We start from the raw sequence: 24,405 nt of genomic DNA, 5'->3' as shown, positions 1-24,405 counted from the left end.
GGAAGCAGCATATAGCTGTCTGATACCATACTTGAGGAAAGTTGTTTATGGCCATTTAAGTGCAGTTGCCAGTTTACGTGTTACAAAAATGCAAAACCAAAGATTGTGTGGTCGTTAACAGCGTCTATAGTGTGGCATTCAGTATTAATAAAGTGGATCTTTCAGCAAGTTGATTGCGACCAAGGAATATAACTTTGGCCTAATAATATTTATTCTAAAGAGCAGCTGCATCACTTTCCAAGAATTCTGGGATATTTAAAGAGTCATATCCTTATAAGCTGCAGGTAATACAGGCAAAATGCTTCTGCGCTAGCATTCAGAATGATGGCATAATCGAAGATTAAACTTCTGCTTCTCCTTACAGCACTAAAGTACTGCGGAGAAGCTCGATAGTGACATCACGCACGGCAGTATTTTCGTTGCCGTCACACCTTGCGATGCCTTCTCTGATATCTCCAAACAACGTTTCTAAGGCTTTGCTTTGTAAATCATTCACACACGCCGTTTCTATGCAGGAAATGTACTGGTAGCGTCAACGATGTCGCCATTCCCCCCTCCCTCTCTCCCCTTGTCGCTGTACGCTGCGAAGCCTCATAGCCGTTGGGGTCTTAATCACTAATTGCACCAAAACTTTTAAATACTAGCGCCAAGGTATTTTGCATGCCCCTCTGCTTAGCTTTTCTTGTATTATATTATAAGCCTTTAAACATTGGTGCCAAAAGTTAGCACAATGTTGTCGTCCGCATGGCGAATAAATTGAAACGCAGTGACCACGTTTACAATGTCGATTATGTATATTAAATTACAGCTGCCTTAATGTGCTACCTCGTTTGGAGCCATTTGTAATCATTAGGACAGAATACGTATAATCGCTTGTGCTGAATGCACACCAATACTCAGTCATGATACACACAGTGTCCGGTAGCTGAGATGCCTCAAGTAGTGATAAACAATTTCCGCGAACCCTATAGGCCTGGCTTACTGATCAAAAGATTGGGATTAAAAAATTAAGTTACTTATTGAACTCTGCTAAAAAGGCAGCGGCAATTTTAATCTGCATTGTTTTCTTTTAGCTCTAAAAGAGCTGACTCCTACGATCTACCTTTTTAAAGCTATCATTAGGAATGTTAGTTTGCTCATTAATTTAACAAACCAAAGTGACATCGACTATGAAGAACAATGTATTGCGGAGCTCCTAGAATTTCGCAGCTGGATTTCTTTAAGTTGCTCTGACATCGCACAACACACGGTCGCCTTGATATTCGCCTCTATCGAGAGGCGGCCTCATTACCCGGAGTAGAACCCACATCCTCCCATCAGCAACCCAGCACTCTAATAACTGAGCCATGGTGGTAAGAATAACAATTTTGCTCTTCTCGAAGAAGATTGTTACGCGATTACAATCTTTTTCAAATTCCCTCTGAGAAAGAAATCCCGCTAATAGACGGTAGTTCGAGGTCAAGTTTTAGTTACCACCTTTAACATCCGACTCTGGCTGTTTTTGTTTTCTCGCTAAATGTTCTTGACTGCAGATTCATAAATATCAACAAAAAACAGAACTAATTGCTAATAAAACATATTCAATTCATCTTATATGAAAGTTGTCAATATTTAAATGCTTGCTGTTTCGTACGTATCGAACTGTCCCGATCAATAGGATTTGTAGTGCTCGGAAGGTTGACCGCAAGGCTTCTTGGAAGCGCGGTGGAGACGAGCCGACAAGCGAAGAGCTTGAAAACGGAAGAGAAACAAGTTTCCTTTTCCAGCAGTCATCCTTCTGCAATGCGTCATCTGTTCTTGTCAGTACCAAAGCTTTTCATGCTACCCAGGGCTCTATCGCATCACCAGCGCCTGCGTGTCGATTCCTGCGGACAATATGTAAGGCGCTTGTAGAATTTGACATTGTTTGCTGCCACGGACATTCATCTCGTCTGCTTCTTGCTCATGAGATGGCGTAAGTTTACGGCACGGCAGCATTTATTTCGCATGTGGCACAATTTTGCTAGCAAAAAAAAGAAAAAGAAAAAAAAAACAATGTGCGATAAACATTACGTTATCAGGCTGCATTGAACGGGAACGACTCGAGGTATAACCTGGAGTAGCGCAATTCTTTCCACTTCGTTTTCAAGCGCGACGTTTTTCGACACCGCCGTAAGTGAAGAAAGCGATGCGGCCACAAGCTTCTGCGTTACAAGTCATATTGAGTGAGACGGTAGCCGAGATTCATCGGTCAGCGGAGGAAATGTTGTTCCTGTATTGTAAGGCTTATTGTACTGACAACGTGTGGTACTGCGCATAAACAAGACAAATGTAAACAATTGGCTTTATGACTACTGCCTGCCCCTGGAAGGCGCAAAAGCAACAATTTAAGTACAAAGGCATGCATACATCAAGGATATACATAGCGATGAATAACAGACATCACCACTTAATAATACAAAGTGAGCATAATTGTTCAAAAAAAAAAACGTTCTTTTTAACACCTTATATGCACTGCGAGTTCATATACAGCCAGGATATCAGAACACAATGACCTCATAATTGCATCTCTGGGAAAAGCCATGCAATCGGCTCTGTATTCGATATGAAGAACTTGAATTTGGTTTATTAAATTTTTTGTTGATTTCTACATGGGCTTGAAATATCGGGAATGTCTGGATAAATAGTGCATAATTTTGAAATTTCGGGATATTGATCATCGCTGTACCATAATTTGCTCATCGTTTGTCCCCAATAATGAATACCGTCCGCAAATTTTACCTGGTATCTTTATACAGATGACTATTAACGTTTCTGTAATATCGTTCTATTCTTCTCAAGATAATCACCCTTCACTGTAATGCTGAGTCTTAATAAGGAACAAAAATTATGTATAGGTGAAAATATAACTGCTTTTTGAGTCAGGCAGTTAAATTCGGCTTGGCCTACCGCATACCTTACTGGTTTCCCTCGTCAGGGTCGATTGAAAAGGAACGCTTGAAAATAACAGAATATCTACACGCTCGAGCTATGAACCTCCATAGTCCAGAAAAGGACAGTTGTCATCAGCGTACAACACTATCTCGTCCTTTGTCAAAATGTTAACGATGTTATGTACGTATTTAAACGGGCCTAATATAGACCCTCGAGCAATATGGAGAAAAATATTACTTTAGCATTATGTTGTAGTGGTATATGTTATTGCAGCATTTACAAAATGACTACTTAAATATTGCTCTTGCCACCCAATTCATTACCAGTGGTCACTAAAATACCTATCATAGCGAGTTTCTTTCCACCATCAATAACGTTGTTCATTGCTCTCAAGGTAACTTCAGGGCGCTCCCAGGCAGCATCGGCAAGCACTTATCACAATGTACAGACCTTTCCTGTATAATTCCCTATTGAACTGATGTCAAAAGCTTCGGAAAATAGAAAGGGGAAAACGAAAATCATGTTGGGCATAACCTACAAAAGAGACGAAAGTAGAGGAAAATTTTTACGCGAGTTGTGTTTCGCTCTTATTTTTTTTTTTTGTCTAAAACTGTTTCAAACTAAAAGAAAGTGAAACTAACCATTTAAAAAACTTCACTTACTGTGATAGAACAGGAGCTAACAGTAGTAGCGATAGCTGCAAGCAGTGCAGTTTGGTCAAGAAAGGAAGCTTCAGATATCTTCAGCAAAAGGGCAGTTTGCACTTTTTATGAGGCGCCGCCTTGCAGCCATGTCAGTCCCGCCACGATGCCCTCATTTCTGCAGGCGTATTCGATATTTGTTTAGCTAGAGTGTCGTTTAACGCACAAAACGTGCACTATACAGTTGTAGAAACTGGATTGGAAAGCTTTATCTAGTTGCACCAAGCCTTATTTTGCATATTTTACTCTCATTGGGATCGATGCTGGCATAAAACAGCACATAGTTTTTTGCTGTTAGACAAAACCCGATTTTTCTTGTTTTTTTTTGCATCCCCCCCCCCCCAGCCAGTTTTCTCCACATCGGGTTAAATCTAATTTCCGCTTGTATGCGTAATGTTCTATATAGCGCTGCAAGAAGGGGACACAAGGGCAGACAAAAGCGCTAGTCCGCTAATCCGAACTCTCACCCTGTTAAGTTATTTATTTATTTATTTATTTATTTATTTATTTATTTATTTATTTATTTATTTATTTATTTATTTATTTATTTATTTATTTATTTATTTATTTATTTATTTATTTATTTATTTATTTATTTATTTATTTATTTATTTCAGTTACCCTCTTGGCCCGGTGGGCATTATAGAGGGGAGTGGGACAGGACAAATAAAAAAAAAGAGGGGTGGAAAGAACATGGGTACATGGCATTGTACCCATGTTATACTTCCACTCGTAATTGCTTTAAATTCTGACGCACTCGTACAGATGCTAGAGCCGGGCAACGATCTTGGCTCTTGTGTACCTTACTCCTGATAGCCCCGCCAGATCGTGACATCAGAGCCAGCGTGTCTTAGCGTGGTTAATTCAAACAGAAATTTCGCTAACAGAACGAGAATCCGGCCTGGTTGGTTATTCATGCGGCTACGGACGCTCTAAGTTCTTTGCGATACGTCACAAACTAAACACATGCAAGACGTCTTTTGTATGTTCAGTTCCGAATCATTAAGACTTCAGTGCGTCGAAAGCAGCAGAGCTTCGATCCGCACAGTATTATGATGACTGACCGGGTTAAACCCCAGATACCTCCAGTGCAAAAGCACAACTTCGCACGATCAAATCAAAATAAGAATGATGCGGTTTTTATATGTCGAGCTCGGACGAATAAATAAACTTTCAGAGCCGAGAGAATCCGAAACTAGAAATTTCTCGTAGCAAGAGAGCCGGAAAACGTTAAGTTTATCGCCGAAGCCGACCACCAAGCGTGAAGACTGCAACACGCCTTGACGCTGTGCATTACACGTCGCCGTCTTCATTAATTTTCATTTCTGCGTAGAAGCTTTGCACGTCGCACTAAACAAAAATCCTCGGGCTGGTATTGAACGTTTCGACGAGAGGACTTCATCTTCTAGGATACGCTCATCGTCGGCGGGGACATAAGTAGGTTCTCCGCTCCGATAACGAAGCTCCTGTGAGGGGAAGGAGGGTATGATGAAGAAAGGGTGACGAGATGAAAAACCTGAACATTAAAATTGCTGCAGGTTTAACTCTTCTAAACCAAATGATACAAAGAAAAAGCATGTCGCTTGCTGACAACGCTGTAAGTTCCTCTGCGTAACGCTCCGAGATAACCCAGCTTCGCCCGGATCAATGGGGAAGCGCGCACTTCCTAGGACAGCGGTATGCTCCTTTTTAAACCACGGCCAAGCATGTGACGAGTCCTTTTTTTTTTAATTATTATTCGAGGAGTTTGCCATCAGGCATAGTGAAAAGGGAGCGGGGAGTTGCAGAAAGCTAGGAGTGTAAAAAAGTCTCCCTTAAATAATCGCCTAGGTTGCCGATAAACTGATTGTTTAGCGTCCACTTCCTGTAGTCACTGTCAAGGTCCCACCGCAGGCCTACTTTCCGCAGGTAGCATTGTCTCACGGATGCCGTAGCTGGGCAGGTTCACAATAGATGCTTCACATCGCATAGTTCCGATGAAGCACCACAATGCGGGCACTTTTCGGTCATTTGAAAGCGTTCGTCACTCGGCTAGACAGCGGGAGAGCGCGTGCGTGGCGACTCGAGCAGCGGCGGCGGAACCACCGCGGCGAGTGACGTGGCTAGTCACATTGTCGAACCAGTGTAGCTTCAGAGTGACTGAAGGTCGCTGAAGGTCAAAGCGACTATGTCGGCGAAACTTGTGGAGCATGGTGTAATAAAGCTTCAGCTTCAAAACTCTGTTGTCCTGGCATGGTGCCTGTGACAGGTGGCAGGGTAGTCATGGGAAAAAAATAAGAGATCATTGCGGTATTCATATTGGAGAAATGTGTAAGCCTCTCAGATTTGATCTTTGGTGTTTACACATCGAATGTATGTCTTCATAATCTGTAGTGTTCAGTGCTTCACGCATTTCGAGGTACTTTGAGGGCAGACCGGCGTTCTTCTTCGATTACCGATGTTGCTAGGCGTGTTGCTAAGCTGCGCCATGATGAAACTGCGGAAATTATGATACCAGCTGCGTCATTAACAACATTGTGCAGCAAGCTCAGCATGCTCTTTTATGGTTTATATTTTGTTCTATTAAACGACATTTTACACATTTTGTGACTAATTTCTCTCAATTTGTTTCTTTTTTGACGCCCAATTTCCGGTCATGTGAAACACATGCAGGCACATCACTCCTTCGGTCACATCATCTTTGCCACATGTCGCGTTACCATGCCTCACACGTAACCACAACTGTGACGTCACATCCGTACGTCGCCATAACTCTGCCTGGCTATTTCGATGCCTTATTAACTTTTTGACTATAAATAATTACCTAATTGCTCAATTTTACCCATACGATTTCTCAGACGAGATCAACCAACCATTTTTTATCCTCTATCTAGTACAACCATTCGTGTTTTGGTAACTTGTTCGTTTACGACGAAACTGTGTGCACAACTTTTGGGGACGCCAAACCGCAAACATACACTTAATGCTTATGCATTAAAAACGGCGTGCATAAAACAGGACAGTAAAACCTAGACCCCATAGTCTGCCAGCGCATGGGGTGCCTGCTCTTCCCTGTCCTATTTAGTGCGCGCTTTTTTTTTCTGAGTTGTTGTACCGTCTAGCTCAAATGTCGGTCTTAAATGGTAAAGACTTCACTTTTCCCACCTCACCGCCCTTTCCACATCACTTTCTCCTCCCCTCACCGGGGCTTAATAAAATCGCCTCAGATCGATGGCTCTATGTAAAGGAGGCAAAGACAAGTCATCTTGCACATGCATTGGATAACTGACGGACGCTCCCCTCCCACGCTGCCTCCCTCAGCTTTTGTTCATTTTGTTCTGCTTTTTATTGTCATGATTGTCATGATTGTCATAATCTCTTCCTCTCTCTAGCATGAATATTTTAAGCTTGTGATTTAATACGTGGCCTAATTTGAGGGAAAATGCGAATAGCAGCTGTTTAAGCGAGACGCGAAGTAACGGGCATGGACCGGGCAAATCATGAGAATCGATATATTGAGCGCTGTCTATATTGTATGTACTGTTGCAGTGTTTTCACGCCTTCAGATTGGCTGACGCGAGTTGTTGGACATATGTGTGCTAAGAAAGCAGGCCTTGTTCGCTTGAAGAAATGCTGCATATGCTATTTTTACTGTACGCGATGCAATTTTTTTATTAAATAAGCAGAAAAAAATGATTTGTTAAAGGTACTTCGGCGCAGCCGGGCATTGTCATGTTTGTGAAATAGTGAAAGAAAGTTAGAAATTTTTATGCTTTGCGCGACAACCAGCTCTAATAACAAAGTGACATTTCCTGCTAAACCCCAAGTAATTGAAAGCTAGATACATACAAATTTCGCTACTAACTTTTTTTGTACCGATTAAGGCAAAAAGATATCGGGCCCACTTTTGCCTTTGATTTCTGTAATAAATGCAACCTAAAAACGAAGGGTCCTGTCAGTGCTGGGCGAAGTTTTCGTCAGCAGATACCGGCATCTATGTGCAACATGCCAGAGAAGGAGTGCGAGAAGATGTGCAAACCCTGTTATTCCCTAGTATTCCTACAGTGGCATCCTATGTGCACTACTAGTGTCGGGAGGCTTAGACCGCCAAAACAAATGATAAAGTGCGAAGATCAGATGCTGAAAGAGCAATCAGTAGGATATACTAGCGGTCATATGTTTGACTTGGAGGTACAAGTAAAAAATTATGCCAGAAATTACCCCGGAGAAGGAGCTAAAAAGACAGCTCTGGAGTATGGAGCGAGCTCTAAGCGGGTCTTTCATGTCAACTTCAAAAAAATATAGACCACCTGAAATACTGCTCTTACTTTAATTACTTTTCTTAAATATGTTATTTCCTGCGTTTGCTGTAATTTCTCTAAAGCGCAGTTTTTTGCAACTGATGCTTTGCGCAAAGATACTTGGCTGGATTCAATTATCCCTCTGTCTATATTCATCTCAAAGATCCCTTGGAAGCGTATGGCCAGGCATATACGGTCAGAGTATATTGAGCCTGAAACCCTTGATAAATTTCCCACCGGAGTGAAAAAAGTAAAAGAACGAAAAATGTATTTTCTCAATACTGCGTTTTGACTGGAGTCTTTCCTACCAGAAGAGACAAACAAGGAACGAGTCATTCGCTCTCCAGCGGAGCATCGCAATTTCTGGGCACACAATTTGGGTCGTCTAATCTCGCTGTGTTCAGTCTAGAAACTTCCACGGCAATGCCATATGCCTCACGCATTTCACGAACGAATGAAAAGAACACTGACCTGAGGCGCTCTTATTGTTTCTAGGTAAATATTGCAGCACATAGGCAACACTGCGTGCGAGCACAGAAGAATAAATAAGGCTCTGAAATTGAAAATTTGCCCCCGTTCGAAGAATAAGACTTCACCTGGTATGGTTTTCAATTCGTGACAAGCATTTAATGCAAGCCTAAAAAAGCCGGCGAATTCAGAGCAGTGATAGGTATTATTGTACTTTCTGTAGAGCGTGTGGATTGCGTTGGAAGGAGTTTTCGTTCTCTCGCCCTTATTTTATGGGTTCATCTCTTCCGCTTCTGAGGTCTCTTGCTAGTTCTTCGCACCCATAAGTAACCCAAACGAACCTGCTGCCATTCAAAACAAAGGTGGATGGGTTCTATACAATAACTGTACGCGCTTGGCTTGATGCGGCACTCAACCGCCTTGTCCTTCTGCACTGGACCTCGTAAAAAGAAGACAAAAAGTATTTTTTTTTTTTTTAGTGCAAACAACTCGATGGTGCATTCACGTCAGGAAACACTGAAGGCAATTTTTTTTCCTGATCTCACTTTATAAGTTTACATTATTCTCGGCCTTGTATGTTGACGTTCACTTGAATCTGATTTGCCGAACTCGGAGTCTCCGTAACTCTTCGGAACCCACCAATATTAAGTACAATAAATATGCTTGTCAATAGGATTAGCCAATTATTTATCTATGGACCCAAATAGCGCAGAGAACGAGGACGTGGCACAGACAAAAACAAATCAGAGCTGCAGCCAAGCATTGAATAAAATATTTCTTTTTAATTCGCACTCCTGATGCTGCAAACACGTTTCTGATGACGTTATTTGCGATGATGTTGAATTAAAACTTTTTGTTCGGCTATTTGTTACATAACGATGTGAACAAAACTTCAGCGCAAATGAAATAGCCCGAAGGCGAAAAGATGGGACAGGAAACAGCGCTCTTTCCTGTCTTATCTTCTTTTCGCCTTCTGGCTATTTCATTTACGTTGAAGTTTTTCCGAAGTGGTCCGATGTTATTTAGAATGGGCACATTGTATGGCCTGTGCGATCCCTTGGTCCGTATGGAAGGGGCGTGTCTCTCTGCCTGCAAGACGAGCGCGCATCGCACATCCATCCGACTGGCCGTCCGGTCAGCAAAGGACCATACGCCTTCTTTATCGGCGTTAGCAGTTTGGCAGCCTTAGCGTGTCTATACACGCGAATGTGGTTCGAGCCTGAAAAAGAACGAAAAGCGCTCTCGAGCGGTGCCCCGTGTGCACGCTCTCTTGTGCTCTGCAGTTATCGATCCTCACCGAGTGAGCCCATTTCGATGCCGGACCGCTTTGACACGCCTCTTCCGACCTGCGATGGGAAGAGACCCTGGTAGTAGGAGGAAAAACTCATTACAAACACACTTCTTTCATGCACCTGTCAGATTCGAAATTTGCGCGGCACAATGAGGTACCAGCATGTTGGTGCCCCGTTGAGGCCATTCGAGTAAAGAATGAGTCGCTGTCAGTACATGTCATTCTTTATGCCAATATCTTTTTCCATTCAAAGGGATCAAAAGGCATTAAACTGTGGAAAGTGGGAGACGGAGATTAAAGCGCGGCCCTGGAAAACGGACGCGCGGGAGCGCTAAACATCGCTCCTCGTTCGTAATTTTGCGCTTTCATACAGAGAGTGTTTAGTATGTTCCGAGCAAATGTTGAAAGATGCGTAGCCGTAGCAAGTTTGTGTAGACTAACGTTCGCGAGGTATTCGGGCTTGTAACTTGTGCTCTCATCGTTCTATAGTTTATTAACAGAAAGGGACATGTCCCGATTTAATTCGGTTAACAAGAAAATCTAACTGTTAGTCGCTTAGGTTCACTGCAAAGGCGAATTCAACTACAGCCAAATGAATTCAGACCACAGAAATATATTCTATTCGTTTCATTTTACTATTGATCTCGCCAATATGCACCAGACTCGTTCTCATTTTCACGCAAACCGGTCCCATTTACTGTGGCTGCCTCGAGAATATTTAGTGCGTTATCTCGTTCCTCAGTTTTGCGCCGTCCTCATCTCTGCCATCCGCAGCGTTGTTGTCGTATACATCTTTATCGATATACATATATATTCTAATTTGAAAGGCTTTCTGGGCTATGTCGGCGGAGTCCTGTGTATAGAACGTCTCCGCAGCCGTTGTGTCGTTCTCAGAAGATTCAGGATCAAACGTATGGTTGTGATCGATAATGGATGATGTGAGGATGCTGCAGAAAAATGAATTCAATAGTATGATTAGTTATTTAATTAGAACCAAGAACCAAAAAATAAAACTGTAAATCAGAGATCGAAATAGCCATACAAATAATGTCGACATCTAAGGAATGTGACATCACGCCAACCGGAAGTGGATGTGTTTCTGACTTAATGAGTGGAATAAATGCGTGATAGTGATTAGAGCGGTGTAATGAGTATCAAGTAATAAAAAAAATAATTCCGAGAGCACACCAGAATCTGCACTGGAGAAATGCGTAAGCCTGCGCGTTACTGTGTTGTCCACGAGATTCCGAGAGGGATAGATACAGCGCCTTTCCTTTCCTACAAACCAATTATAGAACGCCGGTAAACTTTGATGCGTTAAACGGAACGCTGATTGTGTTCGTCAAAGGGCACGTGATGTACCATGTACAGCAGCAGCGCTCGGGATTTCGCATGTCTCCAGTGCAGATTCTGCAGTGCTCTCGGAATTTTTATGGTGGAACCTTTAGTCCATTGTAAGGGAAACATAAAGGCGAAGCTCTAGCCACGCTCCTTCGCCATCCCTAATCTTCGAGAAATTAGCCAGCGCCTCAGGATGCTGCTGGCCGGCTGCAGTAGCGTATAAGTGGTAAATACCATAAGGCTGTGCGGAAGTGGCATTGGTAGCAATGGGGCACTACGTTCACTCGATTGCGGGAAGGAAGCCTTGGCCAAAACATTAAAGAACTATTTGCTGTCGCGCAACGGCTAACGCTAAAACATTCGCGTTACACACTCGTGATATTTGTGTAAAATGTTTTCTTTTTGCTTTAAAAAATTTGTCCAAATGAAGGCTCCTCTTCTGTTTCAAACAGGAACTGCGGATGTGGAGGAAATGCAATACTGAAGGTTGTGCTCGAATCGAAGAGGCAAGTTATTCACCACTGGGTATTAACGCAGCTCTTGATGGTATCGAAGCGTCAAAATCTTTCTTTTTTGTGTGTGTGTGTGTCCTTTAATTTCAAATAGGTAGCGCGAGAAATTTCCTCTAATAAATTTATGAATTGTTGAAAACCATACATTTTTGTAAAGAGTAAGTTCCTGGGCGATCAGTGTGACCAGTGCGGATTCGAAGGAGAGTAACTGGAGTGGAGTTACTTCGTGCTGTGCAAACGGCATTGCGTGACATATTATTTTAGTAAAGACCTTGACCGCATTTTCTATGTCAAGGCAATTTAGAGGGATAGCAAATTACTTATGTGTAAAATGTCGGACGTGAGGAAGAATATTGAGTCTGTAATTACTGTCCCACCACTGCGGCTTAGAAGCTGTGTTTTCGGCTGCCGAGGCTGAGGACGCACATTCGAATACCAGCAGCAGCGGCGGCAGAATTTGAATGTAGGCGGAATGAAAAAGATGCCCGAGAGCTTTGCGATGTCAATCTGCGTTAGCGAACCCCAAAATTAAGCCCAAGCTGATAACCATGCAGTCTTTCATAGACTATGTAGCAGCTGCGAACGTTAACTTGTAACCCTAATAGACGATGTTTGTAACCCTAAAAAAAACGGAAGATAAGAAGGAACGAGCGTTAATTAATGACATCCTGGTCAAAAGGAAGAATGAAAGGGTGGGAGCAGGACATTTTGCGCGATAGTCACTGAAGATAACGAACTGGGACTTGTTTCAAAAAAAGAAAAAGCAAGCGCAGAAGGAGGCAGCAGAAAGTTAGGATGTTGCGATAAATTGAGATAAAGAAGTTTGCACAAATAAAGTGGCCCGCGGCTGGCACTAAAGTTATTTTCAAATATACGGTAGTGGCATTTGCCCTACAGTAGACGTAAGGCTAATGATGATGATGATCCATATGACAGGATGGCGTTGTTGGCACAAAACAAGTTTTGTTGGTCTAATACTGCAAATTTCTCTGTTCTGTAGAAGTATTAGTTCAGTTGGTGACTATGATTACGACCGTTGTCAACTGACTGCGTCAGTAGTACATAATTTCAAGAGGTTTTGATAACGTATATCTTGCAAGAGCTCAAAGGGTGTCTTTCTCTGGGGGCTCATATGCCGACGGCTGTGGCGGCCATCGTGCTTCAGGTGGTCCGTGCCAGAAGCACATCCGGCTGCTCCACGACGCGCCCCCGGACAGTGACGACGAGGACCCTCGCAGCGTGGTAGCGCTGCGCTGGGACGACCAATCGCCAGGGTACCTGCTCGCCGCGCTGCCCAGTGGCCAGCTCTTCCTGCTGGACTGTTCGGCGCCGACGGCAGAGCTGAACGTGCTGGCCACGTATGCCTGCCCCAGCCGAGCCACCACGGTGGCCGCGCTCGCATGGGTGCCCGGAGCGGCTGGGATGTTCCTCACCGGAGGTGCGTCAAATTTACGTCCACAAACGCAGGGTTTACTATGCTCTGGACTGACTTAGTTGAAACATATTTCCCATATGGAAACAAACAAAACGTATATAGCAGAAAAGATTTAAGAGGAACTGATAGTTGTTTTCGGCTTTGTTCCTTTCCTAGAGCCTGAGCAGCGAAGAACATGGCAGTGAAGAAAGCTCTCATTTGAGCCAATGAGTCAATCCCCCGTTCGAGCGCCTTACCCCAATAAACATTGGTAGAGGGAAAAAGAAAGGATTCTCTTGAAAAACAAATCAAATTGATCATGTATCAAGAGGAAGCCTCAGTATACTAATTAACGTTTCGATGAGACTCTGCCTTCATCTAGTTCCCCTTGTTGAAACATTGGATTGTGCACTGCGACTTGACCTCAGTCCTTCTTCATTTTGTTTTGTCTTCCGCGATATAAATTATTGGCATATCTGCTTCACAGTAAAGCTTCGTTTCTATCCCTCAAAAAGGACAAAGGAAAGATTAGGAAACAATTATCACACTACCATATTCTAAACACCGTTCGTCTAACACCATATTTTTCATTGACTTGACGCCATAAATTCAGCGCATATTTTGTACGATACTCGTTTGGTTGCTGGCCATTCACTTCAATCGTTTCTTTCCCGCAGACAAGGCCTGCGGCACGCTGCGCGTATGGAACGTGTCCCGCAACACTCCTCTCGAGAACATCCCGCTCCACGGCAGCGGGTTCCGAACTCTCTGCGTCTGCACAGGCTTCCCGGACAAAGAGCGCTTCTCGGCGCTTCCGGCTACGGAGGACTCCCCGCAGCAGCAGCAAGCGGCGGGCATCGCGGCACGCCTTCCGGCACACGTGCGCGTTCTGTGCTTGTTCTCCGACGGCGGGGTGGGCCTCTACAACATTCGTCGGCGTACGTGGGACTTCCTAAGAGACACGGTGGGCGTATATCATTATTATAACCGTCTTAATAGTCAGGGAGTAATCCTCAAGTGCCCTTGTCACGCGTCGGCAGTATATACAATGTAAATACAGTTTCGAACATCCACATGACCGTCTCTTCATGTTTCTGGCTACGTGGGGTTGTGCTTCCCATCAGGCGTTCGTGACGATACCTTTTTGTTTTCTTCTTCATTGTCATCAGTCTCACCCTCGTCGACCTTTCTCCACTCAATAGAAATTAAAAGTCCACTGATATTCAGTTATCCGTCTCCTGCTCCCTCTTCAAGAAAGGCACAGCGGTGAGGTAGACGTAGAGAATTCGCCTACCGTCAAGGAAGCACGGGGTTCGAATCATGCCACACTCCCTCACCCATCTGGTTGAGCGCGAGCTGCCTGGTGTCGGTGGCCAGGACCCAGGAACGGTGTAGTTATGACAGTCGCTATTCATCATCACTATAGAAGGGTTCAGCTTCTTAGCAGAGTGACCTCGAGAGCATTCAAGTGTATAAGGTAGTTGCCGTTAGTAATTGGGGCTATACAGCACGTCTGACATATGATTATACTACACTGTCTTAAATATTGATGCGAGTTTGCCTGCGGATTCATGCTGTTTCCTTTCGATTTTTTAACATGACACTTGCCACTCGCTCTAAAACACTTCTTGCTCTATTCTTACTTCCTACGGGGCTCTTCTGAACGTTAGTAATTAATTGTTGACCGGAACTTTCAACTGGTGCGTTTCCCAAAAGCTACATCGCTTGCGTCGCCTAATAAAGGGCAAGATTCACGAAGCCTCTCACCCATAAAAACAGCTTACTTTTGATCAGTTAATTTGATATAATAGATTTTTGACATATCAGTATACATCGCAAGGGCACTCACTGATGCGCTATCGGTTTTTATCTCACTGCACGGATTTTAAAGAGCATAGCACGAGTTCCAACTTCCCATTCCCAGTTCATCATCGTGCCCTGCGCAGCAAACCGCTTGCCTTCGCGCACCAGCAGTTCTCGACATTAGACCGCTCTTTTCGGCAGTGTCCTGCGCATCCATGGGCCACCGGAGGCACGACAGCAAACCTATCGGTTGTGTTTAGGCCCGGCTCTGTTCTAAGCCCGGGCTCAGGCGTTCTGACCCAGGGTCGCTGGTATTAAGTCTCCAGATTTATTACCTACGCTCTAATTGCTCCGAGGAAAGAGGTTCTCGCTTCTTACTTTTTCTCTAAGAGTGCAGATCATGCAGCAGTACGACTCGGGACAGCTGGCACTAAGATGATATAGGAGCAGAATTATTTCTCCCTCCTAACTGGCGGATGCCAAGGATTCATATCATAATTCCTAGATGGGGCTGGGACATTATTTCCAATGGCCGTTAGAGATGCGCAATTAACACGCTTGCGAGTCTATATATGAGCGAATTTCCTGCATTGATGCTGAGTCAGACAGCAACCCTTTTCTTTTGCAGCACTCACGTGGGGATGCTTCAGCACCACTGAGCTATACAATGTTCTGTGATTACAGGAGGTTGCTTATTGCGCTTACATCTGTATTTGATCGCCAAGCGTGTGAAGCAGACTCTAGCACATTGTATTCGTTAGTAACGTGTTCCGTGATATTTTGTAAATTTGTATACATCAGACAAATAATTTACCCCGTGCTATGTGGTGAACGATAGGCGAAAAATGGATAAATTAATGCATAGTAATAGATGAACTAATGTTCAAATAAATGTTCGCTAGTCACTTCATGGTCTAGGCTGAAAGATGAAACCGTTAAAACTGGTTGTTAGCAATCGACTTGCGACTGCTACAGCGGCAAATATGTTCTTACGAAACGAGAGACTGTAGTTAAAGAGTGCCTCTTCCACTTAGCTGAAAAGGCCATAGCGTTCAGCATCACCCCTGTCAAACAGAAAACGATTTATATGGCGCATGCCTTCTATGAAAATCCACCTTAGTGTACATAGCTTTGGGGGTTGCTTTATTTCCTGTAGTTGCTTTTTTTTTTTCTGCTCAAGACGATAAAATGGCTCTGTGTTTAATTTATTTACTGCGTACGCATAAACTAGCAAGTTGGAATTTATAACCGTCATTCGAAAGACCAGGGCATCGGAGAATTATCATGTTGTCACTCAGAGGCGCGTGATTATTCTTCGCCGGCTGCCGGCATCAATGCAGACGACGCGGAGCTAAAAATGTTCTGTCTCAAAATGCCGATTTTAATCATCTTCCTGCGGTGCGAAGCGCTCACAGTCCGATTTGACATTGAAAATTCTATTTTGCCTCACATATAGGCAGTAGCTGATTTCGGGTACGAATTTTTTTTTTCTGCAAAATTTTCGAACCGCGGGTGCACAATGCGCTGGAAGAGTTGATAGAGGCCAACCAAATCTCCCAGTACGAAGGACCGGCAAAGACCTGGACGGGAAGAATCACACTGCTAAAACTAGGCATTCGATACGAAAGCCAAGGGGACCAGAAGACGGTTGTCCAGATGGAAGTCAGGAAGCGACTAAAAATCCCCGCCTGAAACAAAACATGCATCCAGAGCATCACCAGGAAAGAAGGAAGAAAAGGACGGAAACGCTGCAGAAGATATATCAGGGAAGACAGGACGTGGTCTATGTCGACGCCGCCGAGTATGAGGACAGGCATGTTATGGTTGCGGTAGCGTCAGATGAGCAAAATCTAAGAATAAGCGGATCGGTTAGGACGAGCTTAGCTCACACGGCTGAAGAGGTGACTATTGCCTTTGCAATAGCAGGGACGATGGCTACTACAATTATAAGTGATTCGAAAACAGCAATATGCAATTTTCTCAATAGAAGGGTCCCTCCACAGGCGAAAAGGATACTGAGAATATGTCAGGATAAAAGAATAATCCGGCTAATATGGGCACCAGCCCACTCCCAGTTTCAGGGAAATGAGGGAGCTCATAAGCTTGCCGCGGTCTCACCTTCCGGGTAGGCTTTGATTATCAGTACTCTCTTAGCAGCGACAGGCTAGTCAGATACGAAGAGGTTACTGAGCACTATCGGCTGAACAGGTTAGAGTACCTACCAGCCGATAGGATGATAAATAAGATCCAAAAAAGCATTTGGGAATGCTTACAGACAAGGACTTTTCTGAACCCAGCTACCCTAAGTCAGTGGCACCCGGAACAATTTTCAGATAGGTGCAAACTATGTCAGGATAAGGCGGATCTGGTACATATGATATGGACGTGTCCAGGAATAAAAATATGTAAATGAACAGACAGAAACGGAAGAATTTTGGGAGACTTTACTGTTGAGCTCACGCCCTGAGACTCAGCTAGATGTAATCCGACTGGCCAAACACGCCGGCCGCGTCCAAGGGCTCCAGGCCGTCGTGTAAGAGCATAGGTTGACGCCTGTCCTGTATCTGCTGGAGATTAAAGTTTTACCACTCCCACCACACCGAGAAAAAAATATTCGAATGCAAGCAGACAAACATATTTGACGTCGGCGGATGTACAGGGCACGAATATTTCTTGGTGCTCAGCGGCATCTGCGGGGCATTGTAATGGCTGATAAAATATTGAGTTTAATTCAAATTATTTGGACATCAAGCAGTAGCAGTAGACTGTGGAATTTCTCGGCGACTATTCATTTTGCATAAAGAGACTGTGTTGCTATCCTAGGCGAAGTACCAATCTGCCACCATGCTCTTTGCAGGCCCACACTGAGACAATATTCGACTGCCAGTTTAAGCCCGACCGCAGCAATCTTCTAGCCACCGCCGGTTTTGACGGCACTCTAAAAATTTGGGACATTGAGACCATGAAACCGGTGAGCACTTAATACGGCACCCTTTCATGCTTTCTTAACGATCTGTGTTGCAGCAGTATTACTGCATGCGACGTTATCAGTTCTGCTAAATAAACACGTTAAATACGTTCCCAATCGCACTGTGTTTCACCGATGTCAACGAAGTGTACCGAGCACTGCTATCTAAAAAAATGTCTGTTTCGCTGTTAAATACAAGGTAATTATCTCTCCTTGACAAACAAAGCTGCGCTTTTTACAGTCGACACGCTGGCCTGCGTATACAAATAAATTTTGTGTTGCCCCTGCTGCATGCGAATTTGATGTAAGAGGATCACGAGGAAAATCGCAGTGCGAAAGCATTTGTAATGAAACTCGTGTTTTCAAGGATGGCGGCCTGAAGTCAGTTTGTTAAATAAGTACAAAAATAATTGCACTAACTCACTTTAAGGCATGTAAAAATGCGCGTTCAGTGTAGTAATCGTGGAAAAGATGACTACCTCAGCTGTACAAGATTATCTCGCACGATTTGGTAAGAAGCAATTTAACCGCCTTCGCATCGCGATGACCCGTATGCCCGGCCTCTTCCGCGATTTCCGGTCACGGGCGAATCTTTGCGTAACATTACGTTTCTTTTGGTCACACGAATTGTCCTACACGCACTGGGGATTGTTTCGGAAGCTTCAGAAAAGGTGGTCCCATAATTTCTTGCACAGGTCATGTCATCCCCACCAAGGGGAAGCACAATCTACTGCCTGTCTTGGGCGCCATGCGGACAAGACTGCGTGGCCTTGGGAACGTCAAAGGATGGGCTACTCATTTGGGACACTGTGAAGAACGCTGCCAAGACCGTCATTCTCGACGCAAGTGCCGATGTTTATTCAAACTAGTTATTTCCCGAAAGATGCCTAATTACTTTCATTACGGGCTACAAAGAAGAGCCAATGGACACTGGCACAAAGGAAAGCAGGAGATTTTTTCTTTGGTTTTGATTAACGTGATCTAATCTAGCACAGAAACGGGTTAAGTGGAGAAATATGGGAGAGGCCTTCGCCCTGCAGTGGGTATAGTCAGGCTGATGATGATGATGAATAATCTAATCATCGGGACAATTTATTAGAAAGCTGTAGACATGCCGATAGACAAGCAGTAGAGATAGCCACAACTGCTACTTATTTCCTGTGATCAAGTGTTTGTTCATTATTGAAGTATTTCTAGGGCGGGATTCTTTTGTGGGCTGAATTTGTCTCAAGTTGATAAAGATTACACAGTTGCTAAGCCGAAAGTCATTGCACGTTGCCAACTTTTTCGGTGCAGCACGGGAAGGGCACAGCTATCTACTGCGTGGCGTGGAATCAGACAGACTCGAGGAATATAGCTTCGGCTGGAGCGGATTCAACCTGGTAAGTATGGTTGCTCTTGCGCACCATTTTCTCGACATTTCGTCTTTCTATATATTACCTTGTTTTACGATACCGCGGATTCATCCAATATTTCATTTTTCTCCAGCATGGTTCACAGGGCGGACGGCGCGCTTATTCAGACCTTCCACCACCCTGCAACTGTATACGGCTGTGACTGGAACCCAAATAACGAGTAAGTTTTAAACTCGTAATGTAATATCCTCAAACGTGACTACGAATAAGTCTGTGGGTTAACTGTCTGCGTAGCAGTAAACAAAGTGTCCACTAAAAAGGACCGTCACTCTTTCATCTTTATGAATTCATTTGGGTTGTTTCATCACGACTGCACAGTAGTAAGGTAATTACGGTGATAGAGAAGATGGGAAGTGCACTTAACGTGAAGATAGGGAAAAGGTAACTCTCTGCGCATTTATTCTTGTTCTGTCTGAATGCCGCGTTATCATCACGCAGTGTCTAAAGTAAGAATAGAACAAAAAACCGAATTTTTGCGATTACGATGGCGTTGAAGGTCATAACTATTGTAAACGCAGACTGCAGAGCCAAAAGAAAAAGTGGTTGCAAAGTGGTGCCACAAAACAGCCAGTGTAACACAAATGGAAGCCACTTTAAACTTATTGCCGCTGTCAACACTCAGAAAGATGTCTCGTTTATGTTGATTGCATAAATTTATCATAACCCAGCTCTTTGCGCTATCTGGATCCAGCCAGCTCTGTTTATTTCCTCTCGTCGCGATCCCACGCACAAAGTGAGCATACCACACCACCAAACTTCAACACGATTGCGTTCATTCGTTATTCAGACAAATGAAGACTGGAATAACCTACCTTCATCCTGCGCATCCGTAAAAGATATGTAATATTAAAAAAAAAAAAACGTGATAATAAATGTGTTACTCCAAACCTCACTTTATTTGCATTTGAGTTACCGTTTTTTTCTTTTGTTTCTTCTTTATTTCGCTCTTTACAGCCTATTGCATATCATTGCTTGCGTTCATTAGTTGTGTGACCTTTCTGCTTGATTGTGTTCTTTGTGGCCTAAATGTTAATTTGCTTACTGTTCCAATTTTTACTCTTGTTGTTGTATATGTTTCCCCTCCCCTTTGAAATATATAGCCTAAGGTTAAGATAAATAATTCGCTTTCAAGCTCTCTTGCATGGAGGGAGAGAGGAAATAAAAACATGTGCGCAGGAGCATCATTGCAACGGCGTGCGGCGACGGAGTCATTCGCATCTACTACCTGAGCCTCGATAGTGGCGTGCCCCTCAAGACGCTTGTGGGCCACACGGAGAAGGCGTTCCGCGTCAAGTGGTCGCCGTTGCGAGACGGTGTGCTATGCAGCACTTCCGATGACTGGTAAGCACTTCTCTAACACAGTCGTTACATCGTAAGAGTGTTAGCTATTACTGCTTAAGTTTGAGGGTTTCTCGTTCGTTTCTACGTCGCTCTCAGATTCAAGATTGCGGTCACGTTACGTGATCATAGCTAAAGATTTACCAATATTTTCTTAGCTATACCACGCGACCACCTCCGTACAGTAGAGTCCGCCACTTTTTTTTTTTTTTATTACGCAATCTTTACATAAGGCATATTATAAGAAACCATGTAAATTATTTTTCGCAAGGAACCGGAGAAGGGTCCTGCTCTTTTTGATGTCAGTGAGCCATATCGAGAAGTCCTCTTCCCTTGTTGCGGTTAGTCCCACTTCCTGCAGAATCTAACTTGTCTCACCATGTGTGACGTCACGATTCCCCAAAGCCACCGCTTCATTACCTACTATAGTATGTTGTTGTTGTTGTTGCGACTGAAGGAAGAAGGAAAAGAAAATGCACGGGCCTGCTACTGGCTCTGTAGCTGAGCCACCTCCGCTGCCTCGTGCTGACAGAAGAGAAAATAGAGAAGAAAGAAGCGAAGAGGAAGAGAAAGACCTGCGCCGCAACAACAGCCGTCCTAAAACAGATAAAAATTCAGTGGCAGGCTAGCCCCCGCCGCAAGCGGCAGTGACCTACCTGTCCCAGCCCCATCAGGGTAGTTAGTACCACTTCACAGCTGAGAGCCATCTGGCTTATATTATAGTATCGACTAGTCTTATATAGTCCACCGGGGAATGGGTGTGTAAGTCGCCACATACAATCACCATTAGTGAAAAAAAAATTATGGTCAACCCGTTTGAGATACAGGGTGCTGAATGGCGTAAGCGAATCAGCACCATATGGTGCACAGAATTGTTTTTTGAGCTAAGTCTTAACTTTTGCGAGGGATTCGTAGAAACGATATTTGATCCTCGAAACCGGGATAGGGAGCAACCTTCGGTGAGGCTGTGGCGGGCAAACCAGTGGTCCGAGTGAGACCAAAAAAAAAAAAAAATCGTTTCGTTTAGGGCCTAGGATTAAATATGTAAAACTAGACCTAACGCTCTTAATCGTACTCCTGCAGCTGTAGAGGTCGCTCGCTCTCTCTCTCTCGCCCCACCGGGGTGGCGCAGCGGTTACGGCGAATACTGCGCCCAAGGAAGCGGGATCGAATCCCAGCCCCGGCGGCTGCGTTTCGATGGAGGCGAAGCGGAGTGACGCCCATGTACTGTGCAACGTCAGTGCACGTTAAAGAACCCCAAGTTGTCGAAAGCTCCGGAGTCCTCCACTACGGCATCCCTCATAGCCTGAGTCGCTTTGGGACGTTAAACCCCGTAAACAAACCAACCAACCTCTCTCCCTCTCCCTCTCTTTCTGTCCTCGTACCGCTTGCTTTTTCTCAATTGGATTGGAGTGCAAAATATTTATTTCGTCGCTTAAGCAGCTCTGAGGAGAGACGTACTAGATGGCCGCTAGTCCATGGCTGGCGGCGACCTTATTAGCCCGCTCGATGGCCCGTAGTTGCATCTTCAGGTCCGAGCTGACCAGCACGGCGTCCCGCTGCTCGGGAGAAGGGAGCTGTATTAATTCCACCGCAGGTGGATCATTTGCGCAGTTCCAGAGAATGTGATCGTATGTTGCTCTTTCGCCGCATTTACTGCAGTTTGGGTTGTACTGGCCTTGGTACATCAGGGCAAGCACCGCCGGATTAAGGAGGGAGCGTGTTTGTAGTCGGCGCCAGGTAACTTCCTGCGCCTTTGTTAAAGATTTGTGTGTGTGTGTGGGGGGGGGGGGGGGGGGGGGGGAGCGGATATGTGCGCCTTTCCAGCTAGACCTAACGCTCTTAATCGTACTCCTGCAGCTGTAGAGGTCGCTCGCTCTCTCTCTCTCGCCCCACCGGGGTGGCGCAGCGGTTACGGCGAATACTGCGCCCAAGGAAGCGGGATCGAATCCCAGCCCCGGCGGCTGCGTTTCGATGGAGGCGAAGCGGAGTGACGCCCATGTACTGTGCAACGTCAGTGCACGTTAAAGAACCCCAAGTTGTCGAAAGCTCCGGAGTCCTCCACTACGGCATCCCTCATAGCCTGAGTCGCTTTGGGACGTTAAACCCCGTAAACAAACCAACCAACCTCTCTCCCTCTCCCTCTCTTTCTGTCCTCGTACCGCTTGCTTTTTCTCAATTGGATTGGAGTGCAAAATATTTATTTCGTCGCTTAAGCAGCTCTGAGGAGAGACGTACTAGATGGCCGCTAGTCCATGGCTGGCGGCGACCTTATTAGCCCGCTCGATGGCCCGTAGTTGCATCTTCAGGTCCGAGCTGACCAGCACGGCGTCCCGCTGCTCGGGAGAAGGGAGCTGTATTAATTCCACCGCAGGTGGATCATTTGCGCAGTTCCAGAGAATGTGATCGTATGTTGCTCTTTCGCCGCATTTACTGCAGTTTGGGTTGTACTGGCCTTGGTACATCAGGGCAAGCACCGCCGGATTAAGGAGGGAGCGTGTTTGTAGTCGGCGCCAGGTAACTTCCTGCGCCTTTGTTAAAGATTTGTGTGTGTGTGTGTGTGTGGGGGGGGGGGGGGGGGAGCGGATATGTGCGCCTTTCCAGCCTGGTGATGGGTAATGTCATGAAAAGAAATTAACCCGTCCCTCGTGAAATTCCGGTCGGAGAGCGCGCTCACTGCCCGGTCGACGAAACCTCGGGCTTGCACGTGAGCCGCCTCGTTCCCCGGATTAGATGTGTGGGTCGGGACCCAGATTAGTTCAATTTCCCTAATCGGAGCAGATGTGCTTTGGAGAAAGCGGAGGGAGGTAGAAGTGATGCGGCCCCTCGCGAAATTGCGAATGGCTGTTTCAGAATCACTGAATATAAATATCGGCGGACGTGTTTGCAATAGCTAAGGCTATGGCCGCTTCCTCCGGAGTCTCGGAGGAGGTGGTTGCGATTGATGCGGCCGCCAACGGGGAACCGTTCCCATTCAGAGCAGCCAGTGCGAACGCTTGTCTCTGGGTATGCCGATATTCCGCCGCGTCCACGTATGCTGCATTGACGTGTTGGCCGTACTTGGCATGTAGGGCGCGAGCCCTCGCCATTCGTCGGCCTTCGTGGTGCGCGGAGTGCATACTCTTGGGCAAGGATTTAGTGAGAACTGTCCTAATGTGTGTAGGTAACTCTGTTTTAGCGTCCTTCTCTGGAAGTTGTTCACACATGTGTAGTCTGTAGAGAATGGAGTCCGTGGTCAAAAAAAAAAAAAAAAAGTAGTCTCAGATATCTCTTAAGAGGAGAATGACGAGAGCCTACCCTTCCTCTCGTATCATTTGCCTCTCAATGTTTGCCTTTTATCGACGTTCGTTGCAGTGCTACAAAAAAGGAAAGGCGCAGTATCTGTCACACTTTCTCCGACAAGTGTGTGTTTAGACGGTACACCATCGCTCGTGTCGCGTGGCGTTCCTTGGCGCGCGTTCATGTGTGGTATTGCAGATGGCAGGAACGCTAAATAAGATGAGACTTTGGTTGGTCGCTTTGAATTTGGCGGCTGGTGACGTCACTTATCTGTTGACCAATCAGGTGCGCCGCTCGCGCGGACAGTGTTTGTCGACGACAGTATGAAAAAGGTTTTCGCCTTAATAATTGCGAATGAGGAGACACACTGGGTATTTCTTTACTGTGATAATTGCTGGCACCATGGTGATCAGTGATGCTACTGTCTGCCGCAATGCCACCAGTTTTTTGCTGAAATTATTGCTGTGAAAGTCAAAAGTGAGCACATCACAGCCTCAGCATATAAACATGTCACTGCGCAGCACTGCGCCACCTTGCTTGCTTCACACTCCGTAGATAACAAAGTAGAGTTGGAGCCTGGTGCTCGGCTTGCTCGTCTCATCCGCCATCCCGACACGCATGGGCTGGCAGCGAACACCCTGCCTGTCTGTAAACCAGTAAATTCAGTAAGCTGTGACCACAG

At 45.1% G+C, this 24,405-nt stretch overlaps 1 protein-coding gene across 1 annotated transcript in view; it reads left to right on the top strand.

The window, feature by feature from the left end:
• LOC146191393 (WD repeat-containing protein 17-like) overlaps positions 1-24,405 on the top strand; it is a 76,394-nt gene that overhangs the window by 12,778 nt on the left and 39,211 nt on the right. The window contains exons 4-10 of the mRNA XM_084601948.1: positions 12,672-12,944; positions 13,598-13,884; positions 17,581-17,694; positions 18,387-18,533; positions 18,988-19,073; positions 19,180-19,266; positions 20,283-20,447. Coding sequence (XP_084458074.1) covers positions 12,672-12,944; positions 13,598-13,884; positions 17,581-17,694; positions 18,387-18,533; positions 18,988-19,073; positions 19,180-19,266; positions 20,283-20,447 — 1,159 coding nt within the window. The remainder of the gene's footprint in view (positions 1-12,671; positions 12,945-13,597; positions 13,885-17,580; positions 17,695-18,386; positions 18,534-18,987; positions 19,074-19,179; positions 19,267-20,282; positions 20,448-24,405) is intronic.

The sequence above is a fragment of the Amblyomma maculatum genome, chromosome 4, assembly GCF_055883805.1.
Source record: "Amblyomma maculatum isolate TAMU_Amacu chromosome 4, ASM5588380v1, whole genome shotgun sequence".
In the NCBI taxonomy this organism is placed as follows: domain Eukaryota; kingdom Metazoa; phylum Arthropoda; class Arachnida; order Ixodida; family Ixodidae; genus Amblyomma; species Amblyomma maculatum.
The sequence above is the reverse complement of the archived record's forward strand: the minus strand, read 5'-3'. Positions and strand labels throughout refer to the sequence as shown.